This window comes from Canis lupus, chromosome 13 (genome assembly GCF_048164855.1).
Source record: "Canis lupus baileyi chromosome 13, mCanLup2.hap1, whole genome shotgun sequence".
Classification (NCBI taxonomy): Eukaryota; Metazoa; Chordata; class Mammalia; order Carnivora; family Canidae; genus Canis; species Canis lupus.
The window spans coordinates 7,248,138-7,267,270 of NC_132850.1; the positions used below are offsets into that span (position 1 = coordinate 7,248,138).

Here is a 19,133-nt window from a genome sequence, read left to right on the forward strand (position 1 = left end):
CTTTCACCGGCTCTTAAATGTACAATGTGTCTTCTTTCAAAGTAATTAAAGAAAAAGTTGAAAATAGGAGAAAGGGAAGAGAAAGTAAATCCGCCACCCCACTGACACTTTATGGGTGTTCATTAGGGGAGTTTGAGGGAGAAGACCCTCAGGCAGCCATCCGCTCCCACTCGGGGGGCAGGCAAGTCCCCGGCCCCCTCCCCGCAGCGCCCCAGGGATCAGTGGGGGCATACAGGGCCCAGGATTCACTACTTCAGGCCACGCAGCTGCAGGTACTTCGGGGGAAGGCCTCGTGTTGGGAACAGCTTCCGGGCCATGTCTCCTCTGTCTCTGGGGTGGTCCGTTGGGGACCCCAGTTTGCTTCTGCACAAAGCAGCGTCGTCCCCTCTGCCTTTGACTGGCCCCATTAACGCAGGCTGGCTGCCCACCTCGGTAGCCAGTATATGCTGCCTGGAAGGACGCCCCCCCCACCCCGAGCCCCTGATTAATGCCAGGAAAGGAGCTGTGGCTCTTTGTCACTGGGAACCTTTGATGCTCCTCTGGGAGGGGGGCAGGCGGAGAACAGCAGCCGCAGCTGTGTGACGCATCCCCAAGTCAGAGGCTCGCAGGCTGGGTTCGCGTGGGGAAACTCGCTGCCTTGCTTAGTGAGGAGGCCTCCTCTTCTTGTCTAGAGCTGAGAATGAAGCGGAGAGCATCGGACAGAGGAGCTGGGGAAACGTCGGCCAGGGCCAAGGCTCTAGGAGGTGGCATTTCCGGAAATAATGCAAAGAGAGCTGGACCGTTCATCCTGGGTAAGCCTCGGGGGGCTGGGGCGCGGGGGGCAGGTGCAGGGGGAGTGCCACAGCCCCCAGCGTGGGGCGGCCCGAGCCCTGCTGCTCTGAGTGTGGTCCCGCTGTGCCCGTGGGGGACCTGGAGCCTCAAGGTCCTGCTGCGCCCGAGTTGCCGTTGTTGCTGTAGCCTCCCCAGTCCCGACCAGCTCCAGCCAAGAGCTAGGCTGTTTCTTCCCCCAGAGCACCCCGTTTGCACCCGCCCCCCATGGCGCACAGGGGAGGCACACGAGCTGCATCAGAACCCACGGCCCATCATCCAAGGCACTCCTCTGGCCATCCTTGGAGGGCACAGTTCATTCCACCCGGCATCTGGTGCGGCCCTCCAGACTTCTTATATAAGGCACAGAAGTCCTGTGGAGTTGGGTGTGCCCTGTGGTCCACAAGAGCCGTAGGCCTTGGAGGCCCCAGGAACCAGGGTTGCTGTGCTCAGGGTGCAGGGGTGAAGTGGGCTCTGAGGACCCTGACCCTTCCATCAGCCGGAGACCCAGTGTGAATTTCGCCCTGAGGCGGCGTCTCAGACTCAGGGACACAGGGTGGCATCGGCCATGCGCCGGGCCTAGGCTGTTCGCTAGGGGCGCAGCCGTGGACAAGAAAGACCAGAACTGCCCGCAGAGAACTTAAGAGGCTATTGGGGGAAAGGAACAGGGTAAACAACGCACACGGTCACCAACAGGGCCGTAAGGGCCTTGAAGGAGGTAAACAAGACCATGTGAGACCAGGAAGGCCTGTCCGAGGACGGAGGTTTGGGCTGACAGCTGCAGAGCAGCCAGCCGTGGGGAATGCAGGGGAAAAGCATTCCACACAGAAGGAAGTGCAAAGGCGAAGGCCCAGAGGCAGGAAAGCGCTTCCCAAGTTAGTACGCAGGTGCCCTGTGTGGCTGGAGCATGGCCACGGGGCAGGGGGGGGGGGGGGACACGACACGTAACCAGGGAGGTGGGCAGGAACCAAGTCCTACCGGCCCTTGGCTGTATGTTAAGAGCAGTGACGCACGGTGAAGTGACACAGTGACCTCACGTGACTTCTGCTCTGAGCCCTGGGTGGGACGCTGGCAAGGGAAAAGGAGCATGGACATCTCTGAAGTACAGAAGCTCCCCGGCCTGTCCAAGGGGGGCCCGGCGGCCACCCCACGCTGCGAGGGGTCTCACCAAAGCTGTAGCGCCCCCGCCCCGCCCCCCCGCCCCGCCCTGGAGGTGCCGACTCAGGCTCCAGGTGGCCGCTGGGCCCCCTTCTGTGAACACGTGCTCCTCAGGTGCTGGTGCACACCCCTGTCGGAGACCCCCATGTTTGAGAAACATGCCCGTAGAAGCCAGGTGGACCTCGGGGGGTCGCACACACTCCTCCATGTTTGGAGGGGAGACTGTGGGGATCTCCCGGGAGACCTGGGGGCGGGGGCAGCTTGGTGGCCGTGAGCTGCTGTGGGGGGTGCAGAAAGACCACGTGGTCCACGAGACGCGGGGGGGTAGAAGTGAGCCCAGCTCTGTGTGCCGTAGGCCCTCGCCTGGGCAACTCCCCGGTGCCCAGCATCGTGCAGTGTTTGGCGAGGAAGGACGGCACGGATGACTTCTATCAGCTGAAGGTGAGTGAGGCGCCCTGGGTGGCCGCTGGCTGCTCTCCCCTCCCCAGCTTCACACCCACACCACCTGCAAACCAAAGTAGCAGCATTTCTTCCCGGGAAGTGCTCACTCGGGCTCACGCAGTCTCGCTGCGAACACGCCTGATTTCGAGAGCTCGATGAGCGAGAGTCACACTGCTGTCACGTTGAGAAAAGCCCTGCACATTGTGCGTGCCCGTGCGAGTGTGCGTGCAGGTGTCATGTACCAGACCTGAGCACCCCCCCAACCCCACCCCCGCCGCCCCGGCTCATCCTGTTCTAGTCAGCTTTGTAAAGTCAGGATTTTTTTTTTTTTTTTTTGGATTTTTGGCCTTTTTGCGTGTGTGCCTCCCTAAAGATCCTCACCCTTGAGGAGAGGGGGGACCAAGGAATAGAGAGCCAGGAGGAGAGGCAAGGCAAGATGCTGTTACACACCGAGTACTCTCTGCTCTCCCTCCTCCACACGCAGGACGGCGTGGTTCACCACCACGGGCTCTTCCAGGTGAGTGGCAGAGGGGCCATCCCCGGGGGGTGGGTCCCTCCAGCAGCCCGCCCGGCACGCCGGGTGCACCAGGACCTCCTGGGTGGGGGGCTGGAGGTCAGGCCTGGCCTCTCCTGCGGTAGCACTCGCGGCCTGCTGGGAGTGCCCCTTTCTTGGCAGGGTCACTTTCCTCAGAAAGGGGGAAAGCATGACGTTATGTCAATCCCGGGCCCTTTCCTGCCGTGTCAGGAGTGGGCCAGGCCAGGGTGGGAGGGGCGACGAGGAGGGACGTGCCCTGAGGGCCACCCGTGGATCCCTGGTTTGGGTGCCAGCCATCCTCCGGCCTGCCCAGGTATACCAGCTGTTGAGAAGTATCCCCGAGCCTCCTGCCCAGTGTGCCCGGATTCCCAGGTCCCATAGGGAAGGCACTAGTGAATAACTCCCAGCCCGAAGAGCCCTCCTCGGGGCTGAACCGACTTGGTGTCTCCAGAAATGAGGAAGGCCCGCATCAGGGCGCCCGGGAGGCCTCCCGCTCAGGCCCCCAGCAGAGCTTCCGCGGGGCCCCCAGCTAGACTCGCTGGCCAGGGCCACTCTCGCCAGATGGACCCGCACTCAGGAGGCACAGAGGTTCAGCGCCGGCGGCCCCAGATTCAGGCTGTGTGACCTGGGGCAAGTCACGTCCAGTCCCTAGGTTCCTCATCCGTAGAATGGAGGCAGTGACGGATGCCTGCCTTGCTCGCTCGCAGGGGGCTCGGGAGGGTGAGCATGCCTGTGCGCGGCCCGAGCTGTCCCTACGTGCTCATTGCACTTACTTGCCCATCAGCTTGAGTTCTTGGGTAAAATCGAGGCAAAATGCAACCCAACCCACCCCGACCCCACACGCCCTACCGAGGGCTTTATTGTTAGGTGTGCGATTAGAGCCAACTCTGAGAATCAGTGTTTCCCTTCCACGTGAAACCACACCGAGGGTGATGGGGAGTCCACAGTGCATGATCTCTGATGCCTGCCAGAGCTTGCCCCCCGCCCCCCGTATCATCTTGGATAACAGAACGTGGGTGATTAGAGCCCCCCGCAGTCCCCCAGAGCCAAGCATCGGTCTGCTGGGGATGACACTGAGCGTCTCCCTGAGCTGGCTCATCAGTAGGGGTTGTAGGTTTAGGCCCTACATTTGGTGTAGAGATTACTTTCTTAAAAATCTTAAAAAAAAAAAAAAAAAAAAAGATGGGGATCCCTGGGTGGCTCAGTGGTTTAGTGCCTGCCTTCGGCCCAGGGCGTGATCCTGGAGTCCCGGGGATCAAGTCCCACATCAGGCTCCCTGCATTGAGCCTATTCCTCCCTCTGCCTGTGTCTCTGCCTCTCTCTCTCTGTGTCTCTCATGAATAAATAAATAAAATCTTAAAAAAGAAAGAAAGAAAGAAAAAAAAAAGAATGAAAGAAAGAAAAGAAAAAGAAATATCTTTTTGGCAAGGAAAATGGGCCCAACACATGCTGGTGGCAGGACCCACATCCTGAGCACAGGCACGGGTTGCTGTCTGCTCTGGACAGCCTGTGAGGGAGGGTGCTAGCTCCCTTTGACGGACGAGGGACCAAAGACTTAGAGAAGTGAGGTGAACTGCCCCCTGTCCCACAGCTGGAACAAGCCGGAGCCTGAACCCCAACAGACCCACGGTTCGCGGCTGCCCAGGGGTCCTGCGTCTGTGTGAAAGCACTTGTCTTGGGCCCATGGGACACCTGACTTCTATTATCTCGGGACCTGGGTCACGACTGGAAGCCCTGGGCTTGCCACCCGCACCCTGGGCTCAGGCGTCCCTTTGGCATTTCATGCTCAGCCCCGATCCAAACCCCGTGCATCAGGACCAGATCACGAGGCATTTAATCTGAGGCCTCAGCTGGGCTGGGCCCTGGCACGGAGGAAGCCGGGTGTTCCGCAGTGGACCCCAGGTCCAGGCCCCAGGCCTCCAACTCTGGGTGGGGGGGGGCGTCCCGAGCCCCCAGCGCCGCTGGCCCCAGCCAAGCCTTGGTCTGCCCCTGCCTCGCAGGACCGCACCTGTGAAATCGTTGAGGACACGGAATCCAGCCGGATGGTTAAGAAGATGAAGAAGCGCATCTGCCTTGTCCTCGACTGCCTCTGTGCCCACGACTTCAGCGACAAGACTGCCGACCTGATCAACCTACAGCACTACGTCATCAAGGAGAAGCGGCTCAGTGAGCGGGAGACCGTGGTCATCTTTTACGACGTGGTGCGCGTCGTGGAGGCCCTGCACCAGGTGACGTCTGCCCTTCTGCACGTCCTCCGCCGCTGGCTGGCCTATCCTGGCTCCCGGTGACGGAGGGGCCTCCAGGCCCTGCAGCCGTGGAAGGCCACCCTCGTGCTGCTGCTCAGTGCAAGCAGCTCCGGCCCCGCAACCTCCCCTGGTGTGCTGCACAGCCACAGCAGCCTGCAGGAAAGTGGCTGGGTGACCTGAGCACCCACAGAGGCACAGGGCTGCCCGGGCGGCCCAGCAGGGCCCAGGAGGCAGCTGCCCGGCTGTCTAGAGGCTGCCCCGTAGCCTCCCAGCAGAGGGGATGACAGTGAGGCCTCGGGGCAGCCCCCGCCTGTCTCTGAGCTCCTCCTAGGGTTGGGGTGTCAGGCACCCCGAGGTACAGGGGAGGAGAGCCAGGGCCTCTTCTGGGCACGCAACTCCTTGGGCAGAACCTGTACTCTTCGAGCACCAGAGCTGTGACGGTTCCTCTCTGACAGCAGATCCAGGCAGATGCTAGTGGCTTTGTCAGGATGTTTGCTGGAGGGGGAGTGAGGACTGGTTTTCCCCACCAGCTGCTGCCCTGAGGGGAGAAAGCTGGGGAAGCCACCCCGAGAGGGGCGGAGACCGCCTGGGCTCACCTATTGCCCCATCCCTAGCCGTGGTTGGGGAGGCCTCGGGTGGCTGAGCAGTCCAGGCCTGAGCCGACGAGACAGAGTCTTCCCTGCCTTCCCAAACACCCGGAGAGCCCACGTGTGACAGGTTGGGCCCCACCCGGGCTCTGTCGTCCCCGGTCCGAACCATGTGCCTGTTGCTCTTCCAGAAAAACATCGTGCACAGGGACCTGAAGCTTGGAAACATGGTGCTCAATAAAAGGTAAGAGTCTCTTCAACGATGTAACCTCGGAGCTGGCACAGGCTACCTGCCACAACTACCCAGCGCCCCCAGGTCCCCCGGAAATCCCAGGGGTGGGGGATGGGATGCCTGCCTCTGCCCTTTGCCGCATGGGAATAAGGTGCTTGCTTACAAGGGGCATCTTAGGGCCTTCTGAGTGGCTCTGTCAGTTGAGTGTCTGACTCTTGAGCTCGGCTTGCGTGTGATCTCAGGGCCATGAGTTCATGCTCCACGTCGGGTGCCATGCTGGGTGAGGAGCCTACTTAGAAAAAGAAGAAGGAGAAGGGGATTCCTAAAGGTCGCAGGCCGCAGAAAGGGAGCTCTGGGAAGGATTCCAGAGACCCTCCTTGGGCCACTCATTTGATGTGTCTGGTGGGGGCTCAGTGAGTGAAGGAATGATGGGTGAGCAAAATGAGGCCTCGTCAGAGGTCGGGTTCCAGGAACCAGACTCTGAGGTGTGTGTGCAGAAGGTTGACCAAGGCGGGCACCTGGGTGGCTCCGTGGTTGAGCGTCTGCCTTGGGCTCAGGGCGTGACCCCAGGGTCCTGGGATCAAGTCCCACGTCGGGCTCCCTGCATGGAGCCTCCTTCTCCCTCTGCCTGTGTCTCTGCCTCTCTCTCTCTCTCTCTGTCTCTCATAAATAAATACATAAAATCTTTAAAAAAAGAAAAAAAGAAAGAAAAGGTTGACCAGGAAATGCTGTCAGGGAGAAGGGTGGGATCGGGCCAAGGGAGAAGTGCGGCTGTGGGGCAGCCACAGTGGGGCCTCGGTCTGGAAACCTGAGAGCCAGAGGGCCCTTCACATGTCCCAGATTGAGGCAAACGGGGTGCATGGCCCTGGCCCCCCACTGCAACCAGCCTCAGACTGCAGGCTGTGCCCGGGCCAGGGTGGGGTAGTCTTGGCCAGGGCAGCTTCCTGTGGCTAAGGGGGCTTCCTGGAAAAGGGTGCAGCTACGAGGGGTCAGAAGCCATTAGTGTGACACGAGGGAGACAGTGCATCGATCTTGGAGGGGCTCTGGGCGGCTCACCCTAGCACCCTCGGACAGTCAGGTCACCCCCCTCAGGGGAGAGGGCCCAGGACAGCCAGCAGGCACCCCCACGACCCTAGGATACAGAGCTGGGACGGGCTCGCCGCCAACCCCCGTCCCTGGCCAGCTCACCCTTGCCAGCCCCTCGCCTCCAGGTGTAGAAGTGGCTCCGAGGCCTCGCGGAGGGCAGGCCCCCATCTCACGGTAGAAGTGGCATGGTAGTGACTTGCTCCATGATGTGGCACCAGCTCAAGAGGGGCCTGGGAGGAGAAGCAGCTGCAGGGAGCTAGGCCCTGGGGAGGGTGTGGGGGGCCAGCCTGAGATGCCAGGGGGAGGGTGCCACCCCACCCAGCAGCTCAGCCCATCCCTGCCCTCCTGCCAACACCACCTGGCACCCGTGCCGTGGACACAGTCTCCCAGAGCCCCTGTGCGACGGGGTGCCGACCAGAAAGCCCTGGCTGGGGGCCCGCGGGTGAGGGCAGAGACTGGCCGTCTGAGTCAGTTCCCTGAAGGGTGAGTCAAGATTTGCCAGCTGGAGAAAGTGAAGCCCTGAAAACCTGACCCTGTCCTGCTCCACGGGGAGGAGGGAAGGAAGCCAGAGTTCAGGGCTGTCAACCCTTGAGGCCAAGGGAGGGAGCTGGGGAGGCCGGGCAGGAGCAGGAGTTGGGGTTAGACCCGGCTCAGAGCCCAGCACCCTCATTTCCCTGGAGGCTGGGGGAATTGACTAGAGCGTGTGCTGGTTGGCTGGCTCCTCCGCGTATTGAGGGGCTGCTGCGAATCGAGGGGCTGCAGCATATTGAGGGACTGCTGCAGAAGCCAGGGCTTCCCCGAGATTGCGTCTCCTCGGGGCAGTGGAGGCGATTAAGCCTCCCTGCAGACAGTGGCCTGAGATGTGGAACCGCCCCCGAGGCTGGGCCCACCCACGTGTGCCCCGTGCTGCTAGGCCCGTGGCCCGCTTCCTGGGAGACGAGGCCTGTGGGGGTTGGGTGGCAGGTGAGGGCCCCAGGGGTGCACCCAGGGGTGCAGAGGGCCTCGGCTGCAGCTCCGAGCTACAGCTCTGTGCCCCTGCCTGCTCTGAGAGCCTGCCGTCTTCCCTGGCCTCCTGTGGGACGTTGGCCCGGGACCATCCTGCTCTGGTCGGCAGGGCCTATTTTTGGACCACCTCAGCTCATCTGGCTGCGGAGCCCAGGTCCTCTCCAGCCTTCCGCGCGGAGCAGCCTGACGGTGGCTGTGGGAGCGCACCTGTGCGCCGCTGACCCCAGAAGGACCCCAGGCCTCCGGGTGCCCGTGGCGGGGCTGCTCCCCTCACTCCTGCAGGCCACCCTGCTCTGGTAGTAGAGTCGGGAAGTCAGACGGCTCTTGAATAACGACAGTGTCTCTCCCGCAGCTCCGGGGTCTGCCTGTGCATTTCCGTGTGTCTGCGGGTGTGCCCACGGAGGTGTTTCTCGGATTGAGGAACACCAGAACCCCACTCAACCCCCGTGTCTCGCTGCATGGCCTCTCATTGGATGATCCCCTCTCTTGGGTCTTGGGATAGACGGAGGTTCTGACTCCTTTCGCATGACTCCCAGGTGCTCCAGGTGGGGGCACAGGCCCCGCTGCCCACGTCACACCGCGTCACACCCCCTCCCTCCGCGCTTGCACCCCTGCAGAGGTGGAGGCCTGCCTGGCGGCACTCCAGCCCCCGCCTGCCCACCGGGCCGGCCCGAGTCCAGCTGCAGGGCTGCCTCTGCCCCTTGGGGAACGGAGCGGCCCGGGAGGACACACGGAGGTGTGTCTGCAAGGCCGCTCTCCTGGAGTTCGCCCTGCTGGGGAGAAATGGCAAGGGTTAAAATGTGAAATACCCTGTTGGGGTTATGTGAGGTCTCCTGTGGGTTCTTTCTCCTTCCTTCTTTCTTTTTGGGTAAGCAAGTTGCATACCAAGTTCCTAGAAAAGGAGAAAAATGCTGGTCGCCCAAAGGGCCATAACTAACCAGTGACTCATGCGGAGCGGATCGTGCTGACACAGAGCCACCTCCCTTCACCCCCGCTGCCCTTGCCCCCTGCCGCCAGGACCAGCCCGGGGGGTCTGGGGCTCCCGGGGCTCTGGGCGCCACCACCGACTTGGGGGGTAGTGGCTGGGCAGGGGAGTGGAGCCAAGCTTTGGGAGGTGTTGGAGCTGACCGTGTGGGTTTCCTGTGGGACAGCATCCAGGGTCCTTGGCCCCGGCGCCCAGGCCCTGCCACCCAGGCCCCACTGCCCCGGCCCCGCCACCCAGGCCCTACTGCCCCAGTCCCGCTCCCCCGGCCCCGCCGCCCAGGCCCCACTGTCCAGGCCCCACTGCCTAGGCCCTGCCGCCCAGACCCTACTGCCCAGGCCCTACTGCCCCAGCCCTGCTCCCCCGGCCCCGCCACCCAGGCCCCACTGCCCTGGCCCTGCCACCCAGGCCCTGCCGCCCAGGCCCTGCCGCCCAGGCCCTGCCGCCCAGGCCCTGCCGCCCAAGCCCCACCATCCAGGCCCCACCACCCAGGCCCCACCGCCTGGCCACACACAGTGCCCTGGACCACAAGGCCGGCAGTACAGCTGACGGGAGGGAAGCAGAGCCCACGCTGCATGCTCTGGGGCCTGTGGCCACCACCCTCAATGGGGTTTCCTGGGGACTCCCACTCCCCGCCCCCTGGTGTGGGGTTAGCCATCAGTCACCAGTCGCCAGGACCCGGCCCTGCCTTCCCTGGGGTCATCTTCCTGTCACGTCCTCACACAGTCCCAGGAGTTGAGTGCTGATATTCTCTGTCTGACAGATGGGGAAACAGGTTTAATAAGAGATTTAAAAAGGTGCCCGCGGTCACAGGCCAAGGGATGGCCAAGCTGGGTCTGGAACTTGGATCCCGTGGGCTGGATCCAAGTCCCCAGCCCACGGGACCCCGCCGTGACCGTCCCCTGCCAGCGTCCTGCGCCCCGGGAAGTGCCGCGGGACACCCTGCCAGCTGTGGCAGCCGTCCGAGGTGGGGAGATGGGGAGGGCGCCGAGGGTGCCGTGCCTCCACCCGGTGGGGCCTTGCAGATGCGCAGTCCCACACTCAGGGTGGTGATCCGGGCGGCTCGGAGCCGGAGCGTGGCTTCTCGCCATGCTGTCCTCGGCCAGGCCCCTTGCCTGCCCGCTCAGGCCCCCACTGCCCTGGGGCCACCGGGCAGACTGGCATCTGACAGGGCAGGCCTGTATGCAGAGCCAGTCGAGTTTCCGTTCGGAGTGCACAGGACAGACTAACCTTTGTTTCGCACCAAGCCCTCTGCCAGCAGAATTCCCCGACATAGCTGACGGGCTCGCGGAGCCCGTTGGTCACGGCTCCTGGGGAATTCCACGCTTGGCCCCGCAGCCCACGCCGCCGAGCCGACCCCCTCTTCACCCTGCGCCTCAGCCAGGGGAGGCGGTGGGAGGCTCTTCGAGGGGCTGCCTTCCCGCCATCCTCCTGCTTCTCTGCCTGGCCAGCTGACACCAGCCGACATGACACACAGCCTGGTGGGTGGCCCCCGCCCTCCCCAGGGGGCCTTGCCCCCTGCCGCCCACCCCGTCCGGTGTGGAGTAAGGCATCCACCCTGGGCTGCTTCCTCTTGTGCACGTTGTGAGCTGCATGAAAGGATCGGATCCCTAAGCCACGTGCACTGTGACTCTCAGATGGGGGAGTCTCCGGCCTCCTGGGCCAGGAGAGTCTGAAGCGCAGGGTGGAGTTGGCCTCGCTGGAGCCGAAGGGACCTTCAGGGGCTGGGCACTGACCGAGCCTAGATCCTGCTCACTGGCTGTGGGGCCCTGAGCGAGTCCCTCCATTTCTCTGTCCCTGAACCCATCACTGTGAAAACAGGGCCGTCAGAAAGCCGCCCTCGAATGCGGACAGCCTGCATCAGACACGGAGGGCAGGGTCCGCACCCGCTAGGTGCCCTAAGCGTTCGTTTCTAGTCCAGGGCGCTGCCTACCAGCAACGAGGGTGATGGCCAAAGCCATCGGCCGAGGGGGACAAAAGCGACTCCCACGTGTGGGCCCTGGAGCCCTGCTGGGCTGACTTTCCTTGTAGGTCAGGGAGGGGCCGAGCTAGGTCTCTGGTCATTCCAAACATAGGTGTTCTGCGAGGTGGTTTTGGGAAATCTCTGCACGTTGTTCTGCGTTCTAAGCCGTGGCCCCGAGGCTCAGCCAGGACGGCAGGTTCCGGGAGCCCCTCTTGAGTGACTGAGGTTCCTCCGACCCCAGGTGCTGAGGGGACAGCTCAGCAGGCAGCAACCAAGGGTGGTGGCAGCCGAGGGTGGCCAGCATCAGCCACGGGGCAGGCAACGGGAGCCGGGGAGCAGAAAGGGAAGTGGGGGTGATCCCTTTGCTCCCTGGGCAAGATGGGGGGCAGCTGGGCGCCCGCGGGTGCAGACGCGCGGTTTGTTCATTCTCTCCCCAACCCCCCCCCAGGACGCATCGGATAACCATCACCAACTTCTGCCTCGGGAAGCATCTCGTGAGCGAGGGGGACCTTCTGAAGGACCAGAGGGGGAGCCCCGCCTACATCAGCCCAGACGTGCTGAGCGGTAGGTGCGGCGGGCCCCCAGCAGTTCACTTGCTGGGCGGAGCGTGTCCGGGGCAGGCCTGGCCTGGGTACGGGGCTGCAGGGCTGGTCCAGACCAGCGCCGTCCCTCTGTGTGCAGAATCTGGGGTCTTTTGGGGAACGGAGGTCCTCCTCACACCGGTGCGGGCTGGGCCTCTCTGACAGTATTTCTGTGAGTGTGAACAATGGGCACTTGAAGGACTTTCCTGAGGAAGTGACATTTGAGCTGTGATTGGCAGGACAGATAAGGCCTGGACAAGGGTGTGGCCAGGCTGGGCGCTGGAGGAGGGAGCCTGGTGCAGGGGAGCCACAGGGTGGGCAGCGGCCAGGCCAGCAAGGCCCAGGGAAGCGCCGTTGAGAACGTCTCTTCCCTCCCTCCTGCCTGGATTTATCAAGGGCTACCGTGTAGAAGGCCCTGTTCTAGGCGCTTCGAATACAGCAGTGAACAGGCAGACAGACGTAGCCACCTCCACAGGCGGCGGGCTGACGGTGAGGTGGGGGGAGCAGCTGTACAGCTCACCCAGGGATGCTCATGCCGAGTCCCCGCTCTGGACAGAGCGCGGGACACCCTTGAGGTAGACCTGAAGTCCCTTGGGTGCAAGTGAGCAAAGCAAGGCTGGGACAGATCAAATCTCTCACCATAGGTGAGGACACCGGGGTGGCTCAGTGGTTAAGCATCTGCCTTCGGCCCAGGTCATGATCCCAGGGTCCTGGGATCGAGTCCCGCATAGGCCTGCTTCTCCCTCTCCCTCTCTCCCGACCCCCTCCCCACACTTGCTCACTCTCTCTCAAATAAATAAATAAAATCTTTTATAAAATAACAACAAAACCCCAAAGTCCTAACTGATAGTAAACCTGAGAACAAAGGCTCAGCCCAGGCCGCCTCCCGCCCAAGCCCATGTTCCGGCAGTTCCCCAGGATGCTTTTTCCTCTCCCTGTGTCTTTTGCCAAATTGGGTATTTCTGTCCTGATCCTTAGGGGGCCGAGGGCTTTACATCTGCCACCATCCCCAGCATGTACTTCTGCACCCCTGCGCACAGAGGCAGCACAGCCCCGGGGGGAGCAGGCTGCGGTCACTCACCAGCGCCTTTGCCACCCCTTGAGGTGGGGCCACTCCCCAGGACTGGAGTCACTGTGGCCTCTGCGAGAGGGATCCAGGTGCCAGGGCTGCACCCCAGCTCCCCAGGGACCAGCCCAGCCAGGAACCCCTCCACATACTCCCCAAAGCATCCCTGTGGGTGACAGAGGCTCCTCCCCCAGCCCAGGCCTGTGGGTGGGGCCCATGACTGTGCGAGCTGGGGTTGCCCAGGCTGGCTCTGGTCAGGCGCCTCGGGACGCCAGGCTCGGGGAGCCTCCCTGTGCTCTTCCTGCTGCTGCCTGTGGCCTGTCTCTGGCTCCTCCAGACTCAGGCCAGTCTTAGAGGCTGAAACAGAGGAACCCACTGCCTCACGGGTTAACAGCAGACGCGTGGCCGCCTCCCCACATGGTTACGAGGTTGCAGCGGGATGATTAATGACAAGTCCCGCTGTGTGGGCTCTGAGCCAAGGTCTGCCACTTTGGTCATCCTATGCGCCAAGCACAGCCTCAGGTGTCGGGGTGGAGCCGTGAAAGGCAAACAGGACCTTGCCCGCATAGAGTTTATAGTCTGCTTAATAACCGTGTCCTCGAAAAAGTTAGTGACTTCTCTGGGCCTGCAGTTTCACATCTATAAAACAGGGATGGTAACAGCCTCCGCTTCATGAGGTCCTGTGGGTTGGAAAGGCCTTTGACCTGCTGTCTGGCTAATTAGCTAGCTGGCATTACTGGTGCGGAAAGGAAGGCTCGAAGCACTCAGGCGGGATGGCCTGCGCAGGCTGAGGTCCCGGGGGGCTTATCTGCTAGAGGGGGCTGTTCATCCCCCATCCAGGTCGGGGCAGGCGTCCTGGGGCTCAGGCTGCAGGACGTGGCCCCTGGTCTGTCCCGGGCATCTCGGCAGGAACCCCCTGGAGCCAACAGAGTGGGCTCTGTTGATGACCCCACGTGGTAGAGCAGGGTCCAGGAGAGCAGGGCTGCCCGTGGGGTCAGCTGCACAACATGGCCTGTTGTACCAGCCGGGGCAAAAGGCAGCTCTCGCCCCAAGCAGCCCTGTGAGGTCAACGTCCCGGCCCCATGTCACAGAGGACGTCGTAGGCTAGGTGAAGGCGGCCCGAGACACCTTTTGGAAGCACCGGCTAAGGCCTGTAGCAAAACGTCCACGCCCGTGTGCTGTGCACACCCACTGGTCAAGCAGCTTGACCTCCAGTGGGCCTGGAGAGCCCTTTAGAACAGGCACCCCCACCCCAAGGGCTTTGGGGTCACCCAGGCGGCTTTGGGGCCCACAGGAGGGATCCTGGTGTCCAGGCCCTGCCTGGTGCCCAGCAGCATCTGCCCCACACGCATGGGTCACATCCTGGGACCTGGCCGCTGCTGCGTCTGCTGCCAGGCCAGACACCTGTGGCTCGGGGGCCGGCCGGGCGGGCAACTTCGAAGGGGCTGAGCTGCTCCACTTTGCTTGTGGGAATGGGTTGGGCAGGGGCTGGCGTGCCCGAGGAGCCCTAGTACAAATGGATAGAGGGACGGTGCCCTGGGGGTGGGAGGAGCGGGGCTGCCCCACTCAGCCATGCGGCCCTGGACAACTCCCATCCCTGTGCCTCATTTCAGAAAAACAGAAAGGATCTAATTGGAGTTGGGTGGGCACGTAACGACATGGGTGCTGTCCCAGCGCGGCCGCCTGGCTACATGCACGCTGCCCTCCGATCTGCAGGGGAGGAAACTAGCGCAGGGTGTCGGCCATGGGTGGTCCTTCCTGCTGCAAATACTGAGGCCAGGCCGCCCCAGCCCGGCAGGGTGCCCAGCAGAGAGGCACCTGCTTCTGAGAACTTCCCTCCAGTAGGGGAGACGCGAGGCAGCAGAGACTGGGCTGAGGCCCTGGGGGCAAGGGGACAGTGACAGGGGCAGGGGTGGCTGAGTGTTCCAGAGCCGGTTAGCTCTTCAGTTCCGTACACGCTCCTGGCACCGGCTCCACGAGCTGCCTGCCAGCCGCTGGGGCCACAAGCATAGGCCCAGTGCGCAGGGCTCACGTGTGGCGGAGCAGGGCTGGTGTGCGGGTGGCCGACCTGCACGAGGCCAAGGACCCTTCTCCTTCATGGATCCTCCATGGGTCCTCCAGGGGCCAAGGTCCCTCCGTGGTGGGGCGTCATCCTGGGCGGAAGTGGGGCAGGGGGACAAGGCACGGGGTCCCGTGGGCAGGCAGCCGAGGGGACCCCGGGGCCTCGCTCTTCCCGGCCCGCTGAGTGTGTGTGTCCATGCGCCCCACAGGCCGGCCGTACCGGGGCAAGCCAAGCGACATGTGGGCCCTGGGCGTGGTGCTCTTCACCATGCTCTACGGCCAGTTCCCTTTCTACGACAGCATCCCGCAGGAGCTCTTCCGCAAGATCAAGGCGGCCGAGTACACCATCCCCGAGTGAGTCCCGCTCCCCGCAGGGACGGACGCAGCAGAGGGGGGCGGGCAGGGGGGCCAGGGAGAGCCCGCAGCCCCTGAGCCCGTGCCTCTCCTGCCTCAGGGACGGCCGGGTTTCCGAGAACACCGTGTGTCTCATCCGGAAACTGCTGGTCCTCGACCCCCAGCAGCGCCTGGCCGCCGCCGACGTCCTGGAGGCCCTCAGCGCCATCATCGCGTCGTGGTGAGTGGGCGGGTGCCGGGCTGGGTGGAAGGCTGGGTCCCGCCCGCGCCCATCCCACCCAGGAAGCGGTCTGGGGTTCGGCTCTTCCTTTGCCAGACAGACTCCAATTCCCAGGTTTCTCCACGGGCGAGATGGTGAGAACTCAGGGTCGCGCACCGCGCATGCCAGTCAATGCCCACGGTGGGGCTGGCATTCTCTCACCATAGCCCGCGAGGTAGAAACGTCCCCATCATCAGATGAGAAAACTAAGTCATTCCTGTCAGGAGGGGGCTTGCTGGACCCCAGGGCGGCGCGGGGCTCCTGTCCTGGGGCTCCTGTCCGGGGCCTGGGGTGGCCTGACTCTCCGCCTCCCCGCAGGCAGTCCTTGTCGTCACTGAGCGGGCCTCTGCAGGTGGTTCCCGACATCGACGACCAGATGAGCAGCGCCGACAGCTCCCAGGAGGTGAGTAGGGGCGGCTGGACTGGGGGCTTGGGGTGCTGAGGGGGCCTGGGGGTGCTGGGGGGCCCCCTCCCAGCTGCCGCTTCCTGCCTTGGCCTGGCCTCTTAACAGCCACCTCGCCCTGCCTCTGACTCACTGGGGCGCTTTCAGCCTTTCTGCTCGTCCTTTTCCAGATGATTCATTTTCTCCCAGTTTTCTCTCGTTTCTTGCTCCCTGCCCGGGAGAAAGTGCCGGCCTAGGGTGGGGGCAGCCGCTGGCAGGTGATCTCAGGGCGCCCCCTGGAGGGCAGGGCTTCTGCGACTGGGAGGAGGCTGGAGGGACCGCCTCCCCAGCCCGGGGCAGGTGGGAGCAGGAGGCCCCCGGGGGGGCCCCCACCACCCCACAGCTCGCAGCCTCCATTCGCTAGGAGACAGGTTCAGGGAGGTGCCCCCACGTTCCCAGGTCAGCACCCAGGCCTGCTGCCCCACGGTGAGCACGCCTGCGCCAGCTCCCTGGTCTGCTTGCCACAGCCTCCACCCTGCCCCGGCCCAGGGGAGATGACTGCCCCCCCTCCCTGCCCAGGGAGCCAAGGCTTCCAGGTCCTGCGAACACCCTCGGAGCCAGTGCTCAGGAGGGGGGTGCGCGCCATCCCAGGCCTGTGGTCAGCAGAGCAGCCCGCACTAGGTCCCTGCTGGCTGGGGGGCTGGGGGGCTGGGGGCCCTCGCTCTGGGCCACTGGCCTCTAGAGCCCGCCCACCCACCTATCACCTAACACTGGTTCCCTGCTCTTCCCTCCCCTCCCCCTCTTGTCTCTCCTTCCCCCACCCTCCTTCCTCTCCTCCTTCCCCTCCCCCTCCCTCCTTTCCTTCTCCTCTCCTTCCCTTCCCCCTTCCCCTCTTCTCTCCCTCCTCCCCTCCCCCTCTGTGTCCTCCCCCCTCCCCCCCAGGCGAAGGTGACGGAGGAGTGCTCCCAGTACGAGTTTGAGAACTACATGCGGCAGCAGCTGCTGCTGGCCGAGGAGAAGAGCTCAGTGCACGAGGCCCGGAGCTGGGGGCCCAAGCGGCAGTTGGGCAGCGTGCCCCCCGTGCGGCGGCTCGGCCATGACGCGCAGCCCATGAACCCCTTGGATGCGGCCATCCTGGCGCAGCGCTACCTGCGCAAGTAGCCCCATCGCCCGGGCCGCCCGCCACCTCCTCCAGCCCCCAGGTAGCGGCCCCCACCCCCCTCACCCCCGACGGCCGGGGCAGGGACAGCGCAGGGACAGCGCAGGTCACACGCGGGGTCAGCGGACGTACCACGAAGCTACTTGGGTAATGATTGCTTGATTGTTTGGTTTTTTAATCTGAGAAGCCTAGATAACTAATCTGCTTTTAATCATGACGTTTTAATCTACCTCCGGCTTTACCCCGCGGTCTCTGGCCCAAGCGGGAGGAGGGCCCGGCCGCTGGGGCGCTCACCGATAAGCTGACCGGCCGCCTGCTGGCCCCGAAGGACCCTGCCCCGCCCCCAGCCCCAGGGGCCTCCTCGCGCCCCCCGCAGTCTGAGCTTTGGAAGACTTCACCTCATCTTAAGCAGAATTCAAATATATTTATTTTTGTACTGAAGCCAACTTCTCCCCATCTCCAGGTGGCTGGGCCCGCGGCCACCCCCTGCCCCCAGCGCCCACATCGGGCCCCCCAGCTCCAGAGCACCAGGCCCCCCTGCCTCTGGTGATGGGGAGGCCCTCCTAGACCTGGCTCTCCTTCTCCCATCTCAGGGGCTTCTCTGAGGTGCTGTCCCCTCGCATTAACCCTGGTTTCTTTCTGCACCCCACGCCGCGGTACCGAGGTGATGTTGACAAAGATGTGAAAGGGGTGCCTGAGGGGCGGCGGGGGTGGAGGCTGCGGGGCGCCCCGGTTTCACCGAAGGCTGGGCCACCCCCCCCATTCTTGCCGCCTCGTGGATGTGGGGTCCCCACCGCCAGAGCCCGGCCAGGGCCCTTCCTCGGGGCCGCGGGGCTGGCGGGGAGGACTCCTGGCTTGAGAACAGCCCCGCTGCCCTTTTCGAGCCGAGATTTTGAAGTGGATGCCGGTCTTGCCAGAAACACTGTTCTCACCAGAATGCGCTCCCCGCCCCCCTCCCTCACTGGACTTGGCCTTACCCGGTGCCGAGCAGACCCCCCGGCCCCCCTGGAGAGGCTGTGTTCCCCTCCAGGCAGCCCTGGGCCCTCAGCCCCTTCCCGTCTGTCCTTGCTCCCCGGTGGGGAGGCGACCGAGGCCTGTGTGACCTAGTTTCCCAGAGTGCGAGCTGCCCCCTCCCCAAAAGCTGACTCACTGTGAGTGACTTGGGCAAGTTCCCAAACCTCCTTGTGCCTCAGTTTCCCCATCTGAAAAAATGGGGCCACCTCTTGCCAGCAGTAGCAGGGCCGCCCATGCCCCTTCCTCCCCGTGCCCCCATCCCAGCACGTGGGCGCCTCATGCCTCTGCCTCAGTGGGGCCTCGGGAGCCCGCCTGAGCCCAGCGCTCACTGTCCGGAGCACCACACGCGGCCTGGCAGCAGTGGCGGCCGCGGGGAGCCGGGGTGCCGGGCCGCGGGGGCCGGGGTGTCCTCTTTTCTATATTTATTTCAAAAAGAAGTCTCCCGAGGGAGTAAAGCACAGTGTGGCCGGGGCTCAGCCCGCTGTCCTCCCTGAGGTCTCAGCTGTGCCCGCCCCGCGGCCATGGGCGGCCTTCCCCCTCCTTCTCAGAGCAATACCCTCGGGGGTCCGCGCGGGGGGTCTGTGGGCTCAGGCACTGCGCCCCACATCGGCCCGCTCTGACCCTACGCCTGCGGCAAAGCAAAAAAGGAGGTCGGGCCTGTCCTCACCGGGTGTCACACTGAGAGGTCCTGTTGTAAAGAAACAAAACGAAACAAAAAGTCACAAAAAAGTTTGTATAAAGACCTATTTTTGTACTACATGGGGACTCTTCCTGCATGTCAGCAATAAAACTCCTGACCTGGAGCCCGTGTGGCCTCTTCCTGCCCTTCTCTCTGTGTGTCCCCGTCCTGCCCCTGCCCGCAGGACAGGCTTCCTGCAGCTCAGCCTCTGCCCCCTGGGAGCCCCCCAGCCCCCCACCCGGGGGAGGGACCACACCTACCCAGCAGGCCCCTAACCTGTTAGCGCACCTCCCTCCCCACACCCCGCACCCCCAGGGGGCCTCCCACGTGGCCGCTGAGCCAGCCCTGCCCATGGGAGGCACCGGAGCCGCCAGCGTGTCGCCCCCCTCTCCCTGCAAGCCGAACCTGGGGTCGGGGCCCTGGGCTCCCCCCGACTGCCCCCGTGCCCACGCGCCCGCGCCCCCTGGGAAGCCTGCCAGCCGCCTGCCTTCCCTTCCTTCCTTCGCCTAAATATAGACGCTGGCGGCGCTGCAGGT

General features: G+C 63.8%; 1 protein-coding gene across 5 annotated transcripts in view; it reads left to right on the plus strand.

The window, feature by feature from the left end:
* Positions 1-18,721, plus strand: part of STK40 (serine/threonine kinase 40) — a 39,938-nt gene extending 21,217 nt beyond the window's left edge. For all 5 annotated transcript variants that reach the window (XM_072771921.1, XM_072771918.1, XM_072771920.1 and 2 more), the window contains 10 exons: positions 672-791; positions 2,321-2,406; positions 2,780-2,923; positions 4,942-5,169; positions 5,966-6,018; positions 11,491-11,606; positions 14,960-15,104; positions 15,205-15,324; positions 15,682-15,766; positions 16,688-18,721. In XM_072771921.1, the coding sequence (XP_072628022.1) occupies positions 680-791; positions 2,321-2,406; positions 2,780-2,923; positions 4,942-5,169; positions 5,966-6,018; positions 11,491-11,606; positions 14,960-15,104; positions 15,205-15,324; positions 15,682-15,766; positions 16,688-16,906 (1,308 nt within the window). In that variant the 5' untranslated portion in view covers positions 672-679 and the 3' untranslated portion in view covers positions 16,907-18,721. The remainder of the gene's footprint in view (positions 1-671; positions 792-2,320; positions 2,407-2,779; positions 2,924-4,941; positions 5,170-5,965; positions 6,019-11,490; positions 11,607-14,959; positions 15,105-15,204; positions 15,325-15,681; positions 15,767-16,687) is intronic.
* The last annotated feature ends 412 nt before the right edge of the window (positions 18,722-19,133 follow it).